Source organism: Chiloscyllium punctatum, chromosome 22, assembly GCF_047496795.1.
Source record: "Chiloscyllium punctatum isolate Juve2018m chromosome 22, sChiPun1.3, whole genome shotgun sequence".
NCBI lineage: Eukaryota > Metazoa > Chordata > Chondrichthyes > Orectolobiformes > Hemiscylliidae > Chiloscyllium > Chiloscyllium punctatum.
In genome coordinates, this window is record NC_092760.1 from 40799420 (window position 1) to 40815699 (window position 16280).

Below are 16280 nucleotides of genomic sequence, written 5' to 3' on the forward strand. Positions count from 1 at the left end.
GACCCGTCTGCCGAAGGCATGGTGTTACGGAAAGGTGAGGGAGCAATGAACGCGTTGCTATCGCAACCAAGTCCTCTTCATCTCCCTAAATAAGTTTTCCATAATAAGATTGAGTTATAATTTTGGATTTGTAAAATACTTTAAGTTTTAATTTTACGGAGATCAACTTCGCTCATTATGAAATGAATCGTTTTAAGGCATTTCAAGTTTTTGTACAAATGTGAACGTGGGATTCAGCTTATTCATATAACAGACTAATTTACAACAGAAGACTGTGCACCCCCCGCCCCCCCCCCAAGCCTCCGATATCCCAATATGTTCGAGGAGGCGATGACTCTAGGCTCTAGTTCCACAGGCAACGGCAACGTCCGCTATCTGCAGCATGTCAACTGTAATGAGTTTTACCAACCTGCTGGATGCTGCAAGAGGCGATATTTCCAAGCTGTTTACTCTTAAACGATTTGGAATGGAATCCTAGTTGATAATACTTTACCTTTCAAATAGCCAAGCATATTGAGAGTGCAAAATTTTAACTTGCAGCAATTGATCTCAAACTTTTTTCCTCTTGTCCCCGTTTCAACGCTTGAGAATTGTTGCGACTCCTCTGATAACTGAGAGGGGTAGGAAAGGGGGCGAGAAAACCTCGTTGTCATTATGATTAACTGGTTGGTGAAAATTACACCAACAGGGTAGGGTTCAGTTCACGCAGCGGCTGAAGTTCTCATGAAGAACTCTTTTTCTCAATTTATCCCTTACCTGAGATGTGGTGACCCTCAGGGTAAATCACCTCCAGTCATCCCCCTCTAATGGGAGAACGGCCCTATGGTCTGGGAAGACTGTGGCGACTTTACCTTTATAAACCTTGGTAAATATTTTTGGAAATGGCAAAGGAAACAAAATTGGCAGACCAGAGGACACAAAGAGAGCTCTAATCCAGAATCCTTTTTTTGTAAATTTCTGAAATAAAGCTGTCTGGTTGAGGTCCTGTTCTGTGAACTTAAAGAAAGCTAAATTTTGTGGTATGAAGCATGCATTGGCTAGGATAAACTGGCTAAGAATACTTAATGGGTTGATGGTGGGTCATAAATGGCAGATGCTTAAAGAACACATGGATGAACTTCAACAATTGTACATCCCTATCTCTGGTGTAAAATGGATGATAGCTCAACCATGGCTAACAAGGAAAACCAGGATAGTGTTAAAATCAAAGAACAAGCGTATAAATTGGCCAGAAAAAGCAGCAAACCCAAGGACTGGGAGAAATTGAAAATTCAGCAGGAGGACAAAGGGTTTAATTTGGAAAGGGAAAATAAAATATGGAAGTAAGTTTACGGAAAACATAAAAACTGAGTGCAAAAGTTTCTATAGATATGTAAAGAGAAAGACTGGTGAATTCGTAATGGACAACAAACAGATGGCAGACCAGTTGAACAAATACTTTGGATCTGTATTTACTAAGGAGACACATATAACCTTCAGGAAATGCTTGGAGACAGAAGGTCAAGCATGAAAGAGGAACTGAAGGAAATCCTTATTAGTTAGGAAATGGTATTGGGGAAATTAATGGGATTAAAACCCGATAAGTCCCCAGGGCCTGATGCTCTGCATCCCAGAGTACTTAAGGAAGTGACCTGAGAAATAGTGGATGCATCGGTGATCATTTTCTAGTATTCTGTAAGCTCTGGAAATGTTCCAGTGGACTGGAGGGGAGCTAATGTCACCCCATTCTTTAAAAAAGGTGGGAGAGAGAAAATGGGGAACAAGAGGCCGGTTAGCCTGACATTGATGGTGGGGAAAATACTGGAGTCGATCTTTCAGGATGTAATATCTGAGCATTTGGAAAGTGGTGACTTAATCTGTCCTGATCAGCATATAAACATATAAAATCCTAATGGGATTGGACAGATTAGATGTGGGGAGAATGTTCCTGATATTGGGGAAGTCAAGAACAAGGGGTCACAGTCGAAGAATAAGGGGTAAGCCTTTCAGGACTGAGACGAAGAAGATTATTTTCACTCAGAGTTGTGAACCTGTGGATTTCTCTCCCACAAGAAGCCGTTGGGGCGAGTGCATTAGATATATCCAAGAGGAAGTTTGTGGCTAAGGGGATCAAGGGGAATGGAAAACTGAGATTGCGTGATCATATTGAATAGTGGTTAGGCTCGAAAGGCCGAATGGCATACTCCTGCACCTATTTCATATGTTTGTATGAGGCAAGTTGAAGGACAGTATACAAATTCATATACAGTACCCAATACCCTCTTTCCTAGATGTTCCTCATGATCATTGCAATACAAAGGAAATTACATCAGACATGAACCCTTTCCTAATGTGCAAAAAGATAAATCCAGAGATATTTGCAGCATGTCAATGAGAGAAGCCTAGGAGTAATTTGCCAGAGCAGTGACTTGCTTGAAGAAAATTATTTTCTGAAAAAGCTCAAGAAAAATGCGAGAATCATTATAATATTCATACAAGACTAACTTGATTTAAAGCAATACGTTGTGCATTTGGAGCAGAAGAACAATGGAATGGTCTTTGGTTATAGGTTTGCTATTGGTGATGATACTGAACAGTTATAATAAATTTAAAAATGTCGCATGAAGTGCATTGGATAAAGTGTATTAACAAACTATTTCTTTTCATTTAGTATTTTGGTACTAATCAATATCAAATGCAAGTTTTACACTGTTATTTTCTTTTTTTTACAGTGAAATCAGCTGCTGTTGTATCCTTTGGAATATGTGTTGAATAATATGTGCATCCATATGCCATTATGAATTGTTATTTTGTAGTACAAAACATTTCTCAAAATTAGGAATTGTTATACATTCTACAATATATATATTCTACAATTTGCAAAGACAATTAACATTTAGGATTAGTGGGGGTGATTGAAAGAATCTACTGCTTCGTGAATTAAGGGGAAATTCTTTGGAAGGAATACGTTCTGTCTTTCAGTCGTCTTTCTGCATTTTCTTGATTTCACACATCTTTAAGTAATATCTTTTTCTCTCAGTTATTGTTTCTTTCTTATTAAATCTTGCAGTCTTTATTAATCCCTGTGATGTGAGTTTCCCTACCTTTTATGATGGTGATGGTTTGAAACTCCCCATAGCAGAAATTTGAATAGAATTTTAAAAAATCTGCAATTAAAAGCTGGCTTAATGGTGACCGTGCAATTGTCAATTGTCGTAAAAGCCAAGCTGTATCACTAATGACCTTCAGGATAGAAAATCTGTCATCCTTACCTAGTTTGACTTGCATGTACCTGTAGACACATGGCATGCTGGCACAGTGGTTAGCACTGCTGCTTCAGAATGCTAGAGACCCAAGATCGACCCCAGCTTTGGGTCACTGTGTGGAGTTTGCATGTTATTCCCATGCCTACATGGGTTTTCTCTGGTGCTTCAGTTTCCTCCCACAGTCCAAAGATGTGTAGAATGTATGGATTGGCTATGCTAAATTGCCTCCTTAGTGTCCAAGGATGTGCAGACAAGGTGGATTAGCCATGGCAAATGGTGGAATAGGGAGGGCTGGTGCAGACTGGATGGGCTAATTGCCCTTTAACTGCACTGTACGGTTTCTATGATTCACTGTGGTTAACTCTTAACTGCCTCGGACAATTATGAATGTGTAATAAATCCTGACATTGCCACAATGTGCACATTCCATGAGTGAACTTTTAAAACTCTTGCGTTAGCATTGGTTGGATTTCATAATTGTCTTTCAAAAGGTGATACTGAGCTGCTTTAATGAACTAACGCAGTTTGTTTAGTGCAGATACTTTCACAGTGCTGTGAAGGAAGAGAGAGAGTTCCAGAATTTTGACCCACTCACTTCCAGCTAGAGAAGGAGCTTTAGAAAATTGCTGCGGTGCATGTTGATAACAGTTTACTGCTGTCACTGTGCGCTGGTCGCGGAGTAGGGGGGGTAAGTGAATTTTTCAGGTGATAGTTTGGATTCTGCTCAAGCAGCCTGTTTTATTCTGGATGATAATTTAACTTGTCGGAACTGTACTCATCCAGACTTCCAGAAAGTAATCGTCACATTTATGATGAGTGCGTTATAGATGTGTACAGGCTTTGGGCAGTGAGGATATGAGTTCATTGCTGCAGAATTTCCATCTTTTGAAATGTATTCATACTCATGTATTGACAGTACTTCTATGGCTAGTCCAATTAAATTTCTGTGCAATGGTGATCTCCAGAATATTGAATGTGGGGATTCAGCAATGCTAATTGATCCCACAGTCAGGGTAGTTGTCCACCATTTTGCTCCAAAGGATTATTTTGTTTGTGTAAACCTCAGAATTCTGTTGGATTTTCAGGAGGCTTAACTTTTTACCAGTTCCCCATAATATCTATTTCACTACCTGACATTTGTTTTATTTTTGAGAAGGGCCTTGGAACATTTATTAAAGAAGATATATAAATATAAGCTATTGATCCTTTCTAGTTCATGGCAACAGACTGATGGAGTATGGAGAGTCAAACCCAATCTTGCCGCTAGCTGATGCACTTCCCACCAGGGCCATTGTATTGAGTGTAGGAATCTTGGCTGCTCTCTTTTCCCCGCCTCAAAACAGGAAAGCTAAGATTGATTGAAGCAACAGGTCTGCCAACTTGGTTAATAAAGTTTAACTAAGCACAGACTTAAGACTAAACTTCATCCTCCCTGCTGCACATGGTATCCACACATGGGGATGCATTTACTCATTACACTATCACAGACATGTTATAGTGCAAAAGGCAGCCATTCAGCCTATTGTGATTTCACTGGCTCGTTAAATGAGCATCATTACCTAGTGCCTAACGTCTATTTTGTCCCCCATCCCTTGCACATCATTTTTATCCAAATAATCATCCAACATCCTCTTGAATGCTTCAATTGAACCTGAATCCACCACAGTCTGGTCAGTGCATTCTGTACCTTAACTACTCACTGAGTGAAAAAGATATTCCTCACTTCACCTTGTTTCTTTTGGAGATCACTTTTAAGTCTATGTCTTTGTTCCTTTACAAGCGGGAACAGTTTATCCCCATCTACCCTTTCAAGCCTGCTCATGACTTTGAAAACTTCTAACAGATCTCACCTCGTCACCTTTTGCAATTTTTGTATTTAACATCTAGTATTAAGTGCAGATACTCTTTGATAGATTGATTGAACAGTCTTCTGCCTGAAATTAATATTGACATCCTATTTTAAAGAATGCAGAATTGAATTCTTAGCATTTTCGACTAACCTAGGGTATAAGTATGAGATGATATTTCATTGTGACATTATTACAAGGAAAAAAGTTTTTCAGTCACTGGTGATTTAGTGCTTTCGTATGAAAGGTGCTGAGAACAGTTTATAATTTGAAGCAAGTTAGATTACCTTGTTTTATCAACTTTCTCAAAATTGCATTATGTGCACATGAACAAGGCCAGTATTTATTGTCTCCTCTTTAGTTGACATTGAGAAGGTGGTAGTTGGCATTTCCTATTGTGAAGATGCTCGCAACAATGCTATTGGATAGAAGAGCCACTGACTACCCAGAAATTTTGACAATCCAGTGAATTCACAATATGGACTGACAGTAGGATGGAAGCAGAGTTTAGGATGGAATCATGCCTTTACTTGACTTCTGAATTTTGCTGTTTGGTGATGAAAATTCAGCAGAAATCCAAACAAATTAATTGTTAAACTCTGCATTAATTGAGACCTTTTATGTCTTGTCAAGTTGTAAAGCATTTTCTGCACTTACGTTTCTGATTTCAGTTCAGACAATATGCAACAGAATTTTTCCCAGGAACATTTACTGGATTATAATTTTTCTTCAGTCATAAATCTGGAATTATTTGGGAAAATTGCCTTCTGATTTAAAATTTAGACCTTAGTAATCTAATTTATCTCTTTATAATTTCCAGATGAAAATCAGAAAATAGATGAGAACTTGGGATACAGACAACCTTAGAGGATCAAATATCATAATATTCATAGTTTTTGTTGCAGCTGTAGTCCTTAACTAGATTGCATCAGCTTTCCTCCATCCCTCTCCAGATGGTTTTCTACTTCAATGTGTTTTATTATTCTTTTTATTTTCTCGCCACATTGCTAATGATTATCTACAAAAGTAAGGTTTACACGTTTAAGTATTTCTTACAACTATTTATAATCATGACATTTAAAATATGAAGTCCAGCAATTATCTTCTTTTCATGTTTCAGGTCAGGTATTCAGTTTTCCAGATGGTTACCTGGCTGTTGATCTGATTCTTCTGATTTTCATGTTAATTCTGGAAGTGATAAGGCTATACTTTGGTAAGATGTTGTGTTAAGTTATAACCTTTTTGATCCTCTGTGATGTTACGACGGGTAGCCTGAATTAAAGCATGTTAACAATTTTTATTGGAGCTTTATTTTGTTTGATAGATCAATTATCCAAATGTTGAATTAAGCAGCAAAATACCTTGAGAGATTTACCTGGATTTATGCAAAACTATAGTTTAGCTCAAACACAAGTTTGCACATATCCCTTTTCCCAATCCTAAAGACAGCCCTCCATGGGGAAAGAACCCAACTTTCTTTTTTCTCACATAAAGAAACCCACCACCAAAATTGACAAGTACTCTAGCTGACAGATTACAAACACTGCCCATCACAACAGTGCAACAATAAGAAATCAAAAAGGGAAAATAAGGGAGGTAAGAAGAACCCAGCTGTGTTTTAATAATCTTGTTCAAACATTTATAACTCACCACAATAATACTCAAATTATAGATATTTTAAATCAACCTGTCATGACCCACTTCATGATGGGACTTGAAACCAGACCATCTGGTCCAGGGGTAGGGAGACTACCACTGTCACAAGGGCCCTCAAAAGCATGAACTAAATTACAAAGTCCAATGAGCATTATCTGTTCTCAATCAACTTTGTAGCTGTTTTGATTGGACCTTGAATCTGCATTTCTAACAATCACAGTTTAACCTCACTTGATTTATAAGTTACGTGCTTAGAAATTCTGAGGTCAGTTTGGAACTAACTGTTATGGTTGAAGTTTCCCAAGATTGTTTGCATCCCTGCAGGAGAATGTAAGTTATATAATTGAAGAACAACTGGATTGAATTATTTTATAGTTTTTTTTCTTTTTAAAGAGGAAATTGCTGTGGATCACATTTGAGCCAATCAAGTTTCAAATATGTTTGCATTGTGTATCAGGGTAATTCTAGCTTTGAGTTTTGAGAGATATGCACAAAGTTTAATAGTTAATATGAATATTAGCAGATTTACTATTGCATTGTTCATTGCATATAAAAAAAGATATCATACCATGTGATAGATTTGTCAGAACTCCAGTAACTGGTTAAGTCTGTATGTGTCTTTGTATTGCTCAGTGTTTTGAGGATCAAGTTCCATATGTTTATCCAGTTTTCAGTGGAAACTGTAGATCAGTGGCTTTAATCATCTTTATATTTTTATTAACTTTGATAAATTTGATTTTTTTTTCAGGAAATAAACTTTATTTCAGGTAGCTAGTTTTATAAACTGATAGTTAAATGCTTCATTATTTTCCTAATCATCGAAAAAAGAGTGTCTTTCTAAAAATAATTGGTAATTGAATTCTCAAGACATGCAAGTTTGCCTTGAGCAGGGTGTTTTACCATTTGAAGAAATGCTTATGTTATTCCTTGTAACGAAAATCTGGGTGTGGATATCATGTAATTGAAGAATCCAACACAGCTTTATTACAGCTAACTATTATGTACAAACATTGCATTTCTCAGGTACTTGGTGTTTGGGCTGTTTAAACTATTGGATGACATCTGAGCAGCATGCTTCCAGTAGTGTGTCATGTTCAAGTGATCCCAGGATAAAACATTCTGAGGCTTTTCTATCCTCAGGTTACATTCTGTGATACAGTGAGGGTTTCATGAGGATGTTATTAAAATTATACTTAACTTGAGAAAAAGCACAACAAGAAGTATACTTTTAATATTTTGAGAAGCCATTGTACAATTGATTGCATAATATCAGCAAATGGACTGCATTGATATATCAAGGTTTCTTGGCACATGGATTTTTATTTCTGCTAACTTGATTGATTTCAATGAGGGCATTATTGAGGCTACAACTTGCCTTAGCACAAGTGATCTAAGAAAGGGAAAAATTCCAGCTCTGTATTAGTTAAGGATATCTGGTCATTATGGAGAAGTTGGATCGAAGGGTCTGATTCCATGCTGTGATCACTATTGAATTCTATGACTCTATGATCACCATTGAATACTCTAGGTGGCTGCATCAACAGCTTTAATGGGTGACGAGGAGAATATAGCTGTGATTGAGAGTCCATACGAAGCGAGTTTAGAGATTTTGTTTTCACTGCTAATAATATTCTCAAACACCTATAAAGGAGAAAAATGCTGAAGAATTTATCCATGCCTACAATGCCAAAGAATATGCTGCATGATGAACATATTTAGTCAACTTGAATAGCACAACAATCCCAAATTATTCGTTTCAGAGGCTATTGTATCAGAACCAGGATTCAGTTATCAAATGAAGACATTGGAGAGTTTATCATAGTCTAAAAACAGTCCATTCATTGTAATTTTAGAGTTTCAAGAGAGCATTGTGAGGCAGATTTGTTTGTGGTATAAAAAAATAAAATGCATTTGTTAAAACTAACTTTTAGCATTGCTTGCGAAATAGCGTTGTCTGTGGACATGGCAAAATGTGACTTAAGTGAATAAGCTACAGTTGAGTAAACAGAATGTTCCAATGACAGCAGGCAATAGTAGTAAAGACTAATGAAGTGGTACTTAGGACAACATTGAACACAGTTGTTGATATGTAGAGTACTAGAACTCCAAAAAGAGTTACCTCACAAAGGCATGTCACAAGAAGGTTAACAGAAACTATATTCACTATATTTATGTTGCTCAACATCTACAGAATAAGCACAAGGATATTCAGTGAATGTTTACAGGGTATAATGATCAAAGTACTTTTGGATGGAGCTCTGGTAAACATGGAGGTCCATGCTTGTGCATCATGTGGTATGATTTCTGAGACATTAAATTATCAAACATTGAGTCCACTGGAAAAATAGTGAATAAACCAGTTATGAAGAAAAGAAAAATCCCATAATTAAATGTTTCAATTTCCAGTCACATAGTGAGTAATGATTGTTACATCAATAGACCATTGATACACAGTGAATGATCATATTGATGGTGTTATGAACAATGGAAATCAATTACTTTTACCAAAAATGATTGGAGAAATCCTGAATATATCCTGAGATTTGCAATTAGTAAAGTCTAGGACATACCAATCATTTCAAATCTAAATTGTTCTTGATAACACCATTGATAGCATCGTCACTGGACCAGAAACATTAACTCTGATTTCTCTTCACAGATCTGTTGAGCTTTTCCAGCAATTTCTGTTTTTGACTCTGATTTACAGCATCTGCAGTTCTTTCCATCTTTACGTTTTCTTGTCTATTGTATAAGCTGTACATTCCAGAAACAGACTCACTTCTAATCTTCATTGATCATTCTGAATTGTCGTAACTTCTTACCTTTTGTCTTTTATAAATATCTAGTTTCATGCAATTTATTTAAGTGATTTTTAAAAATTTAACACTTCCTGAATACCTATGATTTCCCATTAGAACACAAACTATCTGTTATTGCTTTGCTCACAAACACAGCAACTATCATTTTATAAGTTCACAGTACAAGGAGAAATAAATAAATTAAACATATTCCTTACACAACAGTAGAGAAGAGGCTGCCTATAGTACCTCTGCAACCATGAAAATGGCTAGTGAGTGTTGCAGAGGTTACATGTTGATTGAACAGAATTTTAAGGGTTGCAGCTTTATTATAATAAATATTCATTCAAAATGATATGAATGGTTTTGATTAATTGAACAACATCCAGAAAAACTGTTGATGTTCTGCATAATATCTCTGCTGTTTCTGGTTCCAGAGGTTTCAGTTTAACTCTGAAATAAAGTATGTCATTTCACTGGAGGTAGTTCAAAGAAGGATCACTAAGATGATCCTTGATATGGTAGGAAATGTCTTAAGGCTAACTAAGTTGGGACTCTACTCATTGGAGTTTAAAAGAATGAGAGATGATCTCATTGAAATATAGAATTCTAAAGGGGCTTGACAGGGTAAATGCTGAGAGGATGTTTCCCTTCATGGGAGAGTCTAGGACCAGAGGGCATAGTCTCAGAATAAACAGGTGTCAATCTTAAGACTGAGATGAGGAGGAATTTCTTCTCTTAAAAGATTGGGAGTCTTTGGAATTCCTTGCCATGGAGAGCTGTGGAAGCAGGGTCCTTGTGTATATTTAAAGCTGAAACAGATTGATCAGTAGCTGAGCTTGGCTGGAAAATTACTTGCATATTAATCCTTCTGGGAGCTTTCCACTTCATTTAGGTTCATAGAAGCATGCAACCTTTTCTATTTGATCATGATGCAATATATAAGGAAGATGTATAATTTTAAGGAACCATTGATCAGTCCTGACCTGCAAAGTCACATCTTTCCCTAACTCTTGCTAAGCAATAAAATGGTTAAAATAAAGATTATGGAAATAGTAGACTGAGCATTCCAACAACCAAAGTGTCAAACAAGCTGTAATGACTCTTCTGCCTCTCTGGGGTAGTGCACTAGAAATCAATTCCTGCTATTTCCGGAATCAACACAAAAATTAAATGTGCAAAATCCCCAAACTTCCTGATTTTCAGACTGATTGATAGAAAGCATAGACTAGGTTTCTGTACTTAAAACAATCACTTTATTACAGCAAATTATATTCTAGCAATATGTAAACTGTACAAATTAAAATTCTAAACCCATTATAAACTCTCCCTTGCACGCACGCACACACACAGGCATTAAGGGATAAAAGATATGAGCCAAAATAAAAGTGGAAAAACAGTTCTGTAGTTATGTTTGCAAAATCTGTTGGGTTGGTTCTTGCTGATCTGAAGGTTTCTCCTCAACATTTTTCTGGTTGTGAGAGACACATAGGCAGGCTGCTTCTCTTCTAAAGAGTTTCAAACTTACCTAATTCAAAGGCACGACTTGCAACAGCTGATGAAGGAATGATAAGCTTGTTTTCTTCAGGTTTAATGTGACTCATTGCAACAGAGCGATTTTGGCTTTTGCCTACCTCTACCTTATTCACAGCCCAAGTTGTTCAGCTACTTATTGGTAGGTAGAGGACCTTTATCATGAATAAGTGTCCACTATTCCACAGCAACTAGAAGCTTTACTTGTAAACAACCTTGGACTCCAGTTTGTGTGCTCATTGCTGGAAATTGCAATTACACACTGAGGTCAAAATAGATATTAAATTAGTGGCTTTCAAAACATGTAGCCACTTTGTAAATCTTTCGTTTTCAAAACAGTACTTTCTCAAATTAGACCATGATTTTAATAAGTATGAAAATACATGTTTTTTTTTACATATTGATTTTACATTTTTGCCAGTATCATAGTACTGTAGACTAAAAATAGTGTGATAAACTGGGGTAGCACCTTGCATAGCCTTTGTTTGTTGAAAATATATAATCGAACAATTGCATCTGTGCTTGACTTTTGAAAATAGTATCAAGCCAATATTTACAAATCCACCTGTTTCATTAGGATCAGGAACTTTTTCCTTCCCTAGTTCATCAATGCTGAGATAAATCATGCTCCAAATTTGAAATGAGGTCAGTTAGCACAGGCATAATTCAAACCTGAAACCATTCGGCCATGTGATTGCTTCAGGAATTGTTTCTGATAGAGTTGATTTTGTATGTGACCTTGAAAGGTCTCCAGAGTTGAGGTGTTAAAGCTGTACTGAAGAAATGTTAACTCTTTCTTTCTCTCCACAGATGCTGCCAGACCTGCTGAGTTTTCCTACCAATTTGTTTTTGTTTCAGATTTCCAGCATCTGCAGTGCTTTATTTTATTGTTTAGTGTTAAAGCTTGTTTAAATCTCTGTCATTTCCCCAGGTTTTAAAGGTAACCTGACTGAAGAGGAGGTTCCGATTGTTACTAGCCTGGTGCTGACGATTGGAAATGTGATGCTTTCTCTGTACTACTTGTTGTGGCAGACCTATGTGCTGAAAGCAGATGTAATAATAAATGCACTCCTCCTGGTAACCTATGGATTGGAGGGGATTTTGGCCATAATTGCTGTTTCAGCTCTTACCAGGTAATCTGATCAAGTCAGTGATATTGAGAATAGTGGTAACTATTAATTGTCACTTCCAACCCCCCCCGTAGTGAAAGTATCCCTACTGATTTCAATAAGGATCCTTTTGAGTATTAGATTCCTGGTAAAAACTGTAAATGTAGTAAAATATTCTGCAATCATTTTAATATGCCTTAGGTGAGGATTGTGAACATGAAGTTTCCATTTTGAATATCAACTTTAGAATACTAAGTTTAACTGTTGAATAAATATCCTCTTTGCTGCTTTACAAGATTGCATAGAGAATGGTTAGATACAGTACTGCCAGGTTACAAATATAAGTGGTTAGATGCAGAATAAAACATCTTCAATGATAAAAATAAAACTTCAAATTTGGCTTCAAGATGACTTAAGTTGACAAAACTTCTAATTCAATCCAACTTCAGTAGGTATTTGCTCCATAGATTTTGCATTTCACAATTCTTCACTCTCTACCTCCTGAATTTCTATCACCTTCACTCCCACTCCACACATTCCTCTATCCACCCTCTCCCCGCCTCTCTTTTCCAATCTTTCCTCTCTCATTCATTCCATCCCTCTCCCTCTGTTCTGTTCTCCTTACCAGCCTCAACTCTTCTCCTCTCCACTTCTTTCCATTCCCTCCCCTCTTCCTCCATCCCTCACACTTCTCTCCTGTCCTCCTCCTCCTCCTCCCATATCGCTTCTTCCCGTTCCACATCCGCCTCCGCCTCCTTTTATTCCCCCCACTTCCCAACCACCATCTCCACTCCTCCTCCCGCTCCCCACTCCTTCCATTGCTGCACTCCCTCTATTGCCCCATTCCACCCTCCCATTTCCCCACTCTCCTCCCTCCCCCCTCCCATTCCCTCACTCCCCTCCCTCCTCCCACTCTCCTCCCTCCCATTCCCTCACTCACCTCTATATCTCTCCTCCCCCCCACTCCCCTCCCCCCCACTCCCCTCCCTCCCATTTCTCTCCCTCCCATTTCTCCCCCACTCCCCTTCCCTCCCCCACTCCCCCTCCCTCCCTCTCTCCCTCTCTCTCATTTCTCCCCCTCTCTCCCATTTCTCCCCCACTCTCCCTCCCCCCGCATTTCTCCCCCACTCCTCCCCTCCTCCCATTCCGCCCGCCCCCGCCCCCCCCCCACCTCCCACTTTCACCAGTACCACCAGTTATTTTTCCTTCATGGATAAATAAACATATCCTTTCATTGTTGGATTGCAATGTTGAATACAGCATAAATTTATTTAATAGCTTTTGCCTGATTAACTCTTAATTATGTGCAACGACTTCATTTTAAATGAGTAAGAACCATTGTTCAGTGTATTGATCGAGGCAGGAGTGTCTCATTTTGATATTGGGAGTGTTATGTACTATTATTGTATTTAACTTTTGTTTTACTTAGGCTCTACACATGAAATGACTGGAATGATGCATCCTTTGTTTGGGTTACCAAGACATTTCCACCATCTGGAGTTATTCGCAGTTTATCAAAAGAATCAAACAACATTGTTGTTTTTACAATTTAACTTTGTTTTGTGGGGAAATTTCGGTAGGTTTCTATGTCTTTCTTTTCTAAGACCTGCAGCCAAGCATATTCACATGATCCATCATGCAATTGCTTTTGCCCCCTGTAGTCAATGATTTTGAGATGCCAATATTCTGCATTCAGTTTTGCTCAGATTCTGAGTTGAGCTTAATGCATGGAATGGGTGTTGAACCTCTATCTGTTCAAGCTTTGTGCTCTGCAGTGAATGACATCATTATGGTATCAATTCTGCTCAATGATTTATTTACACAAGGTTGATTCGAAATTTAGTTCTAAAGGGAAATGAGATTTTAAGTCTTAAGGATGCTTGGATGATAGAGCAATTTTATATATTTTTGTATTACAAAGTCTAGATTTAAATTTCTGGTTGTTTTATAGTACTTTTCACAGCTATTTACTAACAGGAAGGATTCAGTACTGGATACACAGATTTTGTGCCAATTCCCATTATAGCTGTGGGCAAACATCTAATTTTAATTCCACATATTGAAACCTGGTTATGATGGTTCTAGGAAAAATGAGATGAGAAATCAAAGAGATTTCCCATATTGGTAATATAACACTGTGTACTAAAATGTTGCTTTTCTATTCCTGCAGATTTTCAAGTAGGCAAGCACCTACCTGACTTCAAGCCAAACACTTTCTCTCTCTCTCTCTCTCTCTTTTTCAATTATGCAGATCTGATGGTGGCTAAAGCCTTTTAATACTTTGTTATAAGCATCTGGACACACACCTATTCGTCTGTACAAAGACAGCTATGATTAACTTTAGCCTTTTCATTCTCTGAATTTTAGTTGTGGTTAGGAGCAAGGGACTTATTTCCCTTGTTCACTATTAAGTACTGGATATGAATTTAATACAAGGTTATAAAAAACTGGAAGATGACCTACCCTGGATCAAAAGGCCAAGGTTGAAGTCCCATCTGCACCAGCGGTGTATAACATCTCCTCTGAACAGGTTGATTAGGGAAAAAAAATGAATGGAGAATTTTTTTTTTTTGGCCAGCAGAGATTGTTCTCCTTTTGTGCTATAACTCTTAAAATATAATTGGAGGATGTGGGTGGAACTGGCTAAGGTAAAATATATTGGCCATCCCTAAAAGTCCTTTAAAAGGAGATGGTGAGCAACTTTCTTGAACCTCTGAAGTACTTGCAGTGTAGGGACATCTACTGAGAGGGGATTTCAGATTTTTAAGTAAGTGACAGCAAGGAACAACAATCTAATTCCAAGCAGCTGTTGCCCTTGACATCTTGAGGGCACACGTTTGGATTATGCTGTTGGAGGAGGAGTTTATGGGTCTATAATTAATTTGTGATTGGATAGTGGTATGAGTTACAGTACAAATACCAGACATTAATCTCTTCTGAGATTCAACAACAGATCACAGGTGGATCTCGCATAGTTTAGTAAATCAGGACTATCTTTCAGAAAGTAGGTTTATTTGCAGTTTTTGAGAAGATATGTAGCTCAGGTTATAAGTTTACTCACTGAGCTGGAAGGTTTGTTCTAAACATTTCGTCATCATGCATGGTAGCATTATCAGTGAGCATTTGTTGAAGCGCTGGTGTCCTGCTTTCTATTTGTGTCTTGGTCTGTTAAGGCAGGTGGTGATATCATTTCTGGTTTGTTTTCGGAGGTCGGTAAATGGGATCCAAATCATTGTGTTTATTGTTGGAGTTCTGGTTTGAATGCCAGCCCTGTCAGAATTCCTGTATGTGTCTCTGTTTAACCTGTCCCATGATGGATGTGTTGTCCCAGTCATAGTGGTGACCTTCTTTATTTGTGAGGATACTATTGATAGCTGGTCATGGCTAGCTGGTGCTCATGTATCCTGGTGGCTAGTTTCCTGTCTGTCTGATGTAGTGTTTGTTGTGGTCCTTGCAACATATTTTGTATATGATATTTGTTTTGCTGGTTGTTGGTACAGGGTCCTTTAGGTACATCAGTTGTAAATTTCAGTGTGTTGGTAGGTTTGTGGGCCACTATGGCATCAAGGGGTCAGAGTAGTCTGTTAATCATCACTGAGATGTCTTTCATGTATGGTAGTGTGGGTAAAGTCTCTGGGCAGTTGTGTCTTGTTTGGGTTTGTTGTTTAAGAATCAGTGGACTGTGTTTATCGGGTATGCATTGTTCTTGATTACGGTGGATACTTTTTCTTCTGCTGCTATTAGTTTCTGGGTGGAGCAGTGTGTTGTGGCCCGTTTAAATAATGTTCTAATGCAGCTCCATTTATGGGTATTGCAATGATTGCTCCTGTAATTGAATATCTCTTCTGTGTGTCCTGTACACACTGGTCTGCATTTCTCTGGTTTATTTAGTTTTTAAAAAAAATATAAAGCCATAAAGAGCTCCTGTTCGGTGATGAATATTGAGACAAAACACAAAGTTCCAAAACACAACTACTCCAATTTCAAGGGCTGAAACTTTACATAGAATGCTCGGCTGATGGCATCTTATCCAATAAAAATAGATAGTTATTCATTCACCTCAAAAATCACTTTTCTTAATCAGGATCTAGG

General features: G+C 37.8%; 1 protein-coding gene across 3 annotated transcripts; it reads left to right on the forward strand.

Moving 5' to 3' along the window:
* LOC140493555 (transmembrane protein 80-like) lies at window positions 1–16270 on the forward strand. 3 transcript variants are annotated; one of them, XM_072592110.1, is made up of 6 exons: window positions 1–34; window positions 2712–2728; window positions 6025–6118; window positions 6213–6305; window positions 12011–12212; window positions 13618–16270. In XM_072592110.1, exons 1-6 carry the CDS (start codon window positions 19–21, stop codon window positions 13628–13630), a joined length of 435 nt encoding a protein of 144 aa, XP_072448211.1. In that variant the 5' UTR covers window positions 1–18; the 3' UTR covers window positions 13631–16270. The 3 variants fall into 3 exon arrangements, with proteins under 3 accessions (XP_072448211.1, XP_072448213.1, XP_072448212.1); XM_072592112.1 differs by lacking the exon at window positions 6213–6305; XM_072592111.1 differs by lacking the exon at window positions 13618–16270 and having other exon boundaries at window positions 12011–12347.
* Window positions 16271–16280: the final 10 nt, after the last annotated feature.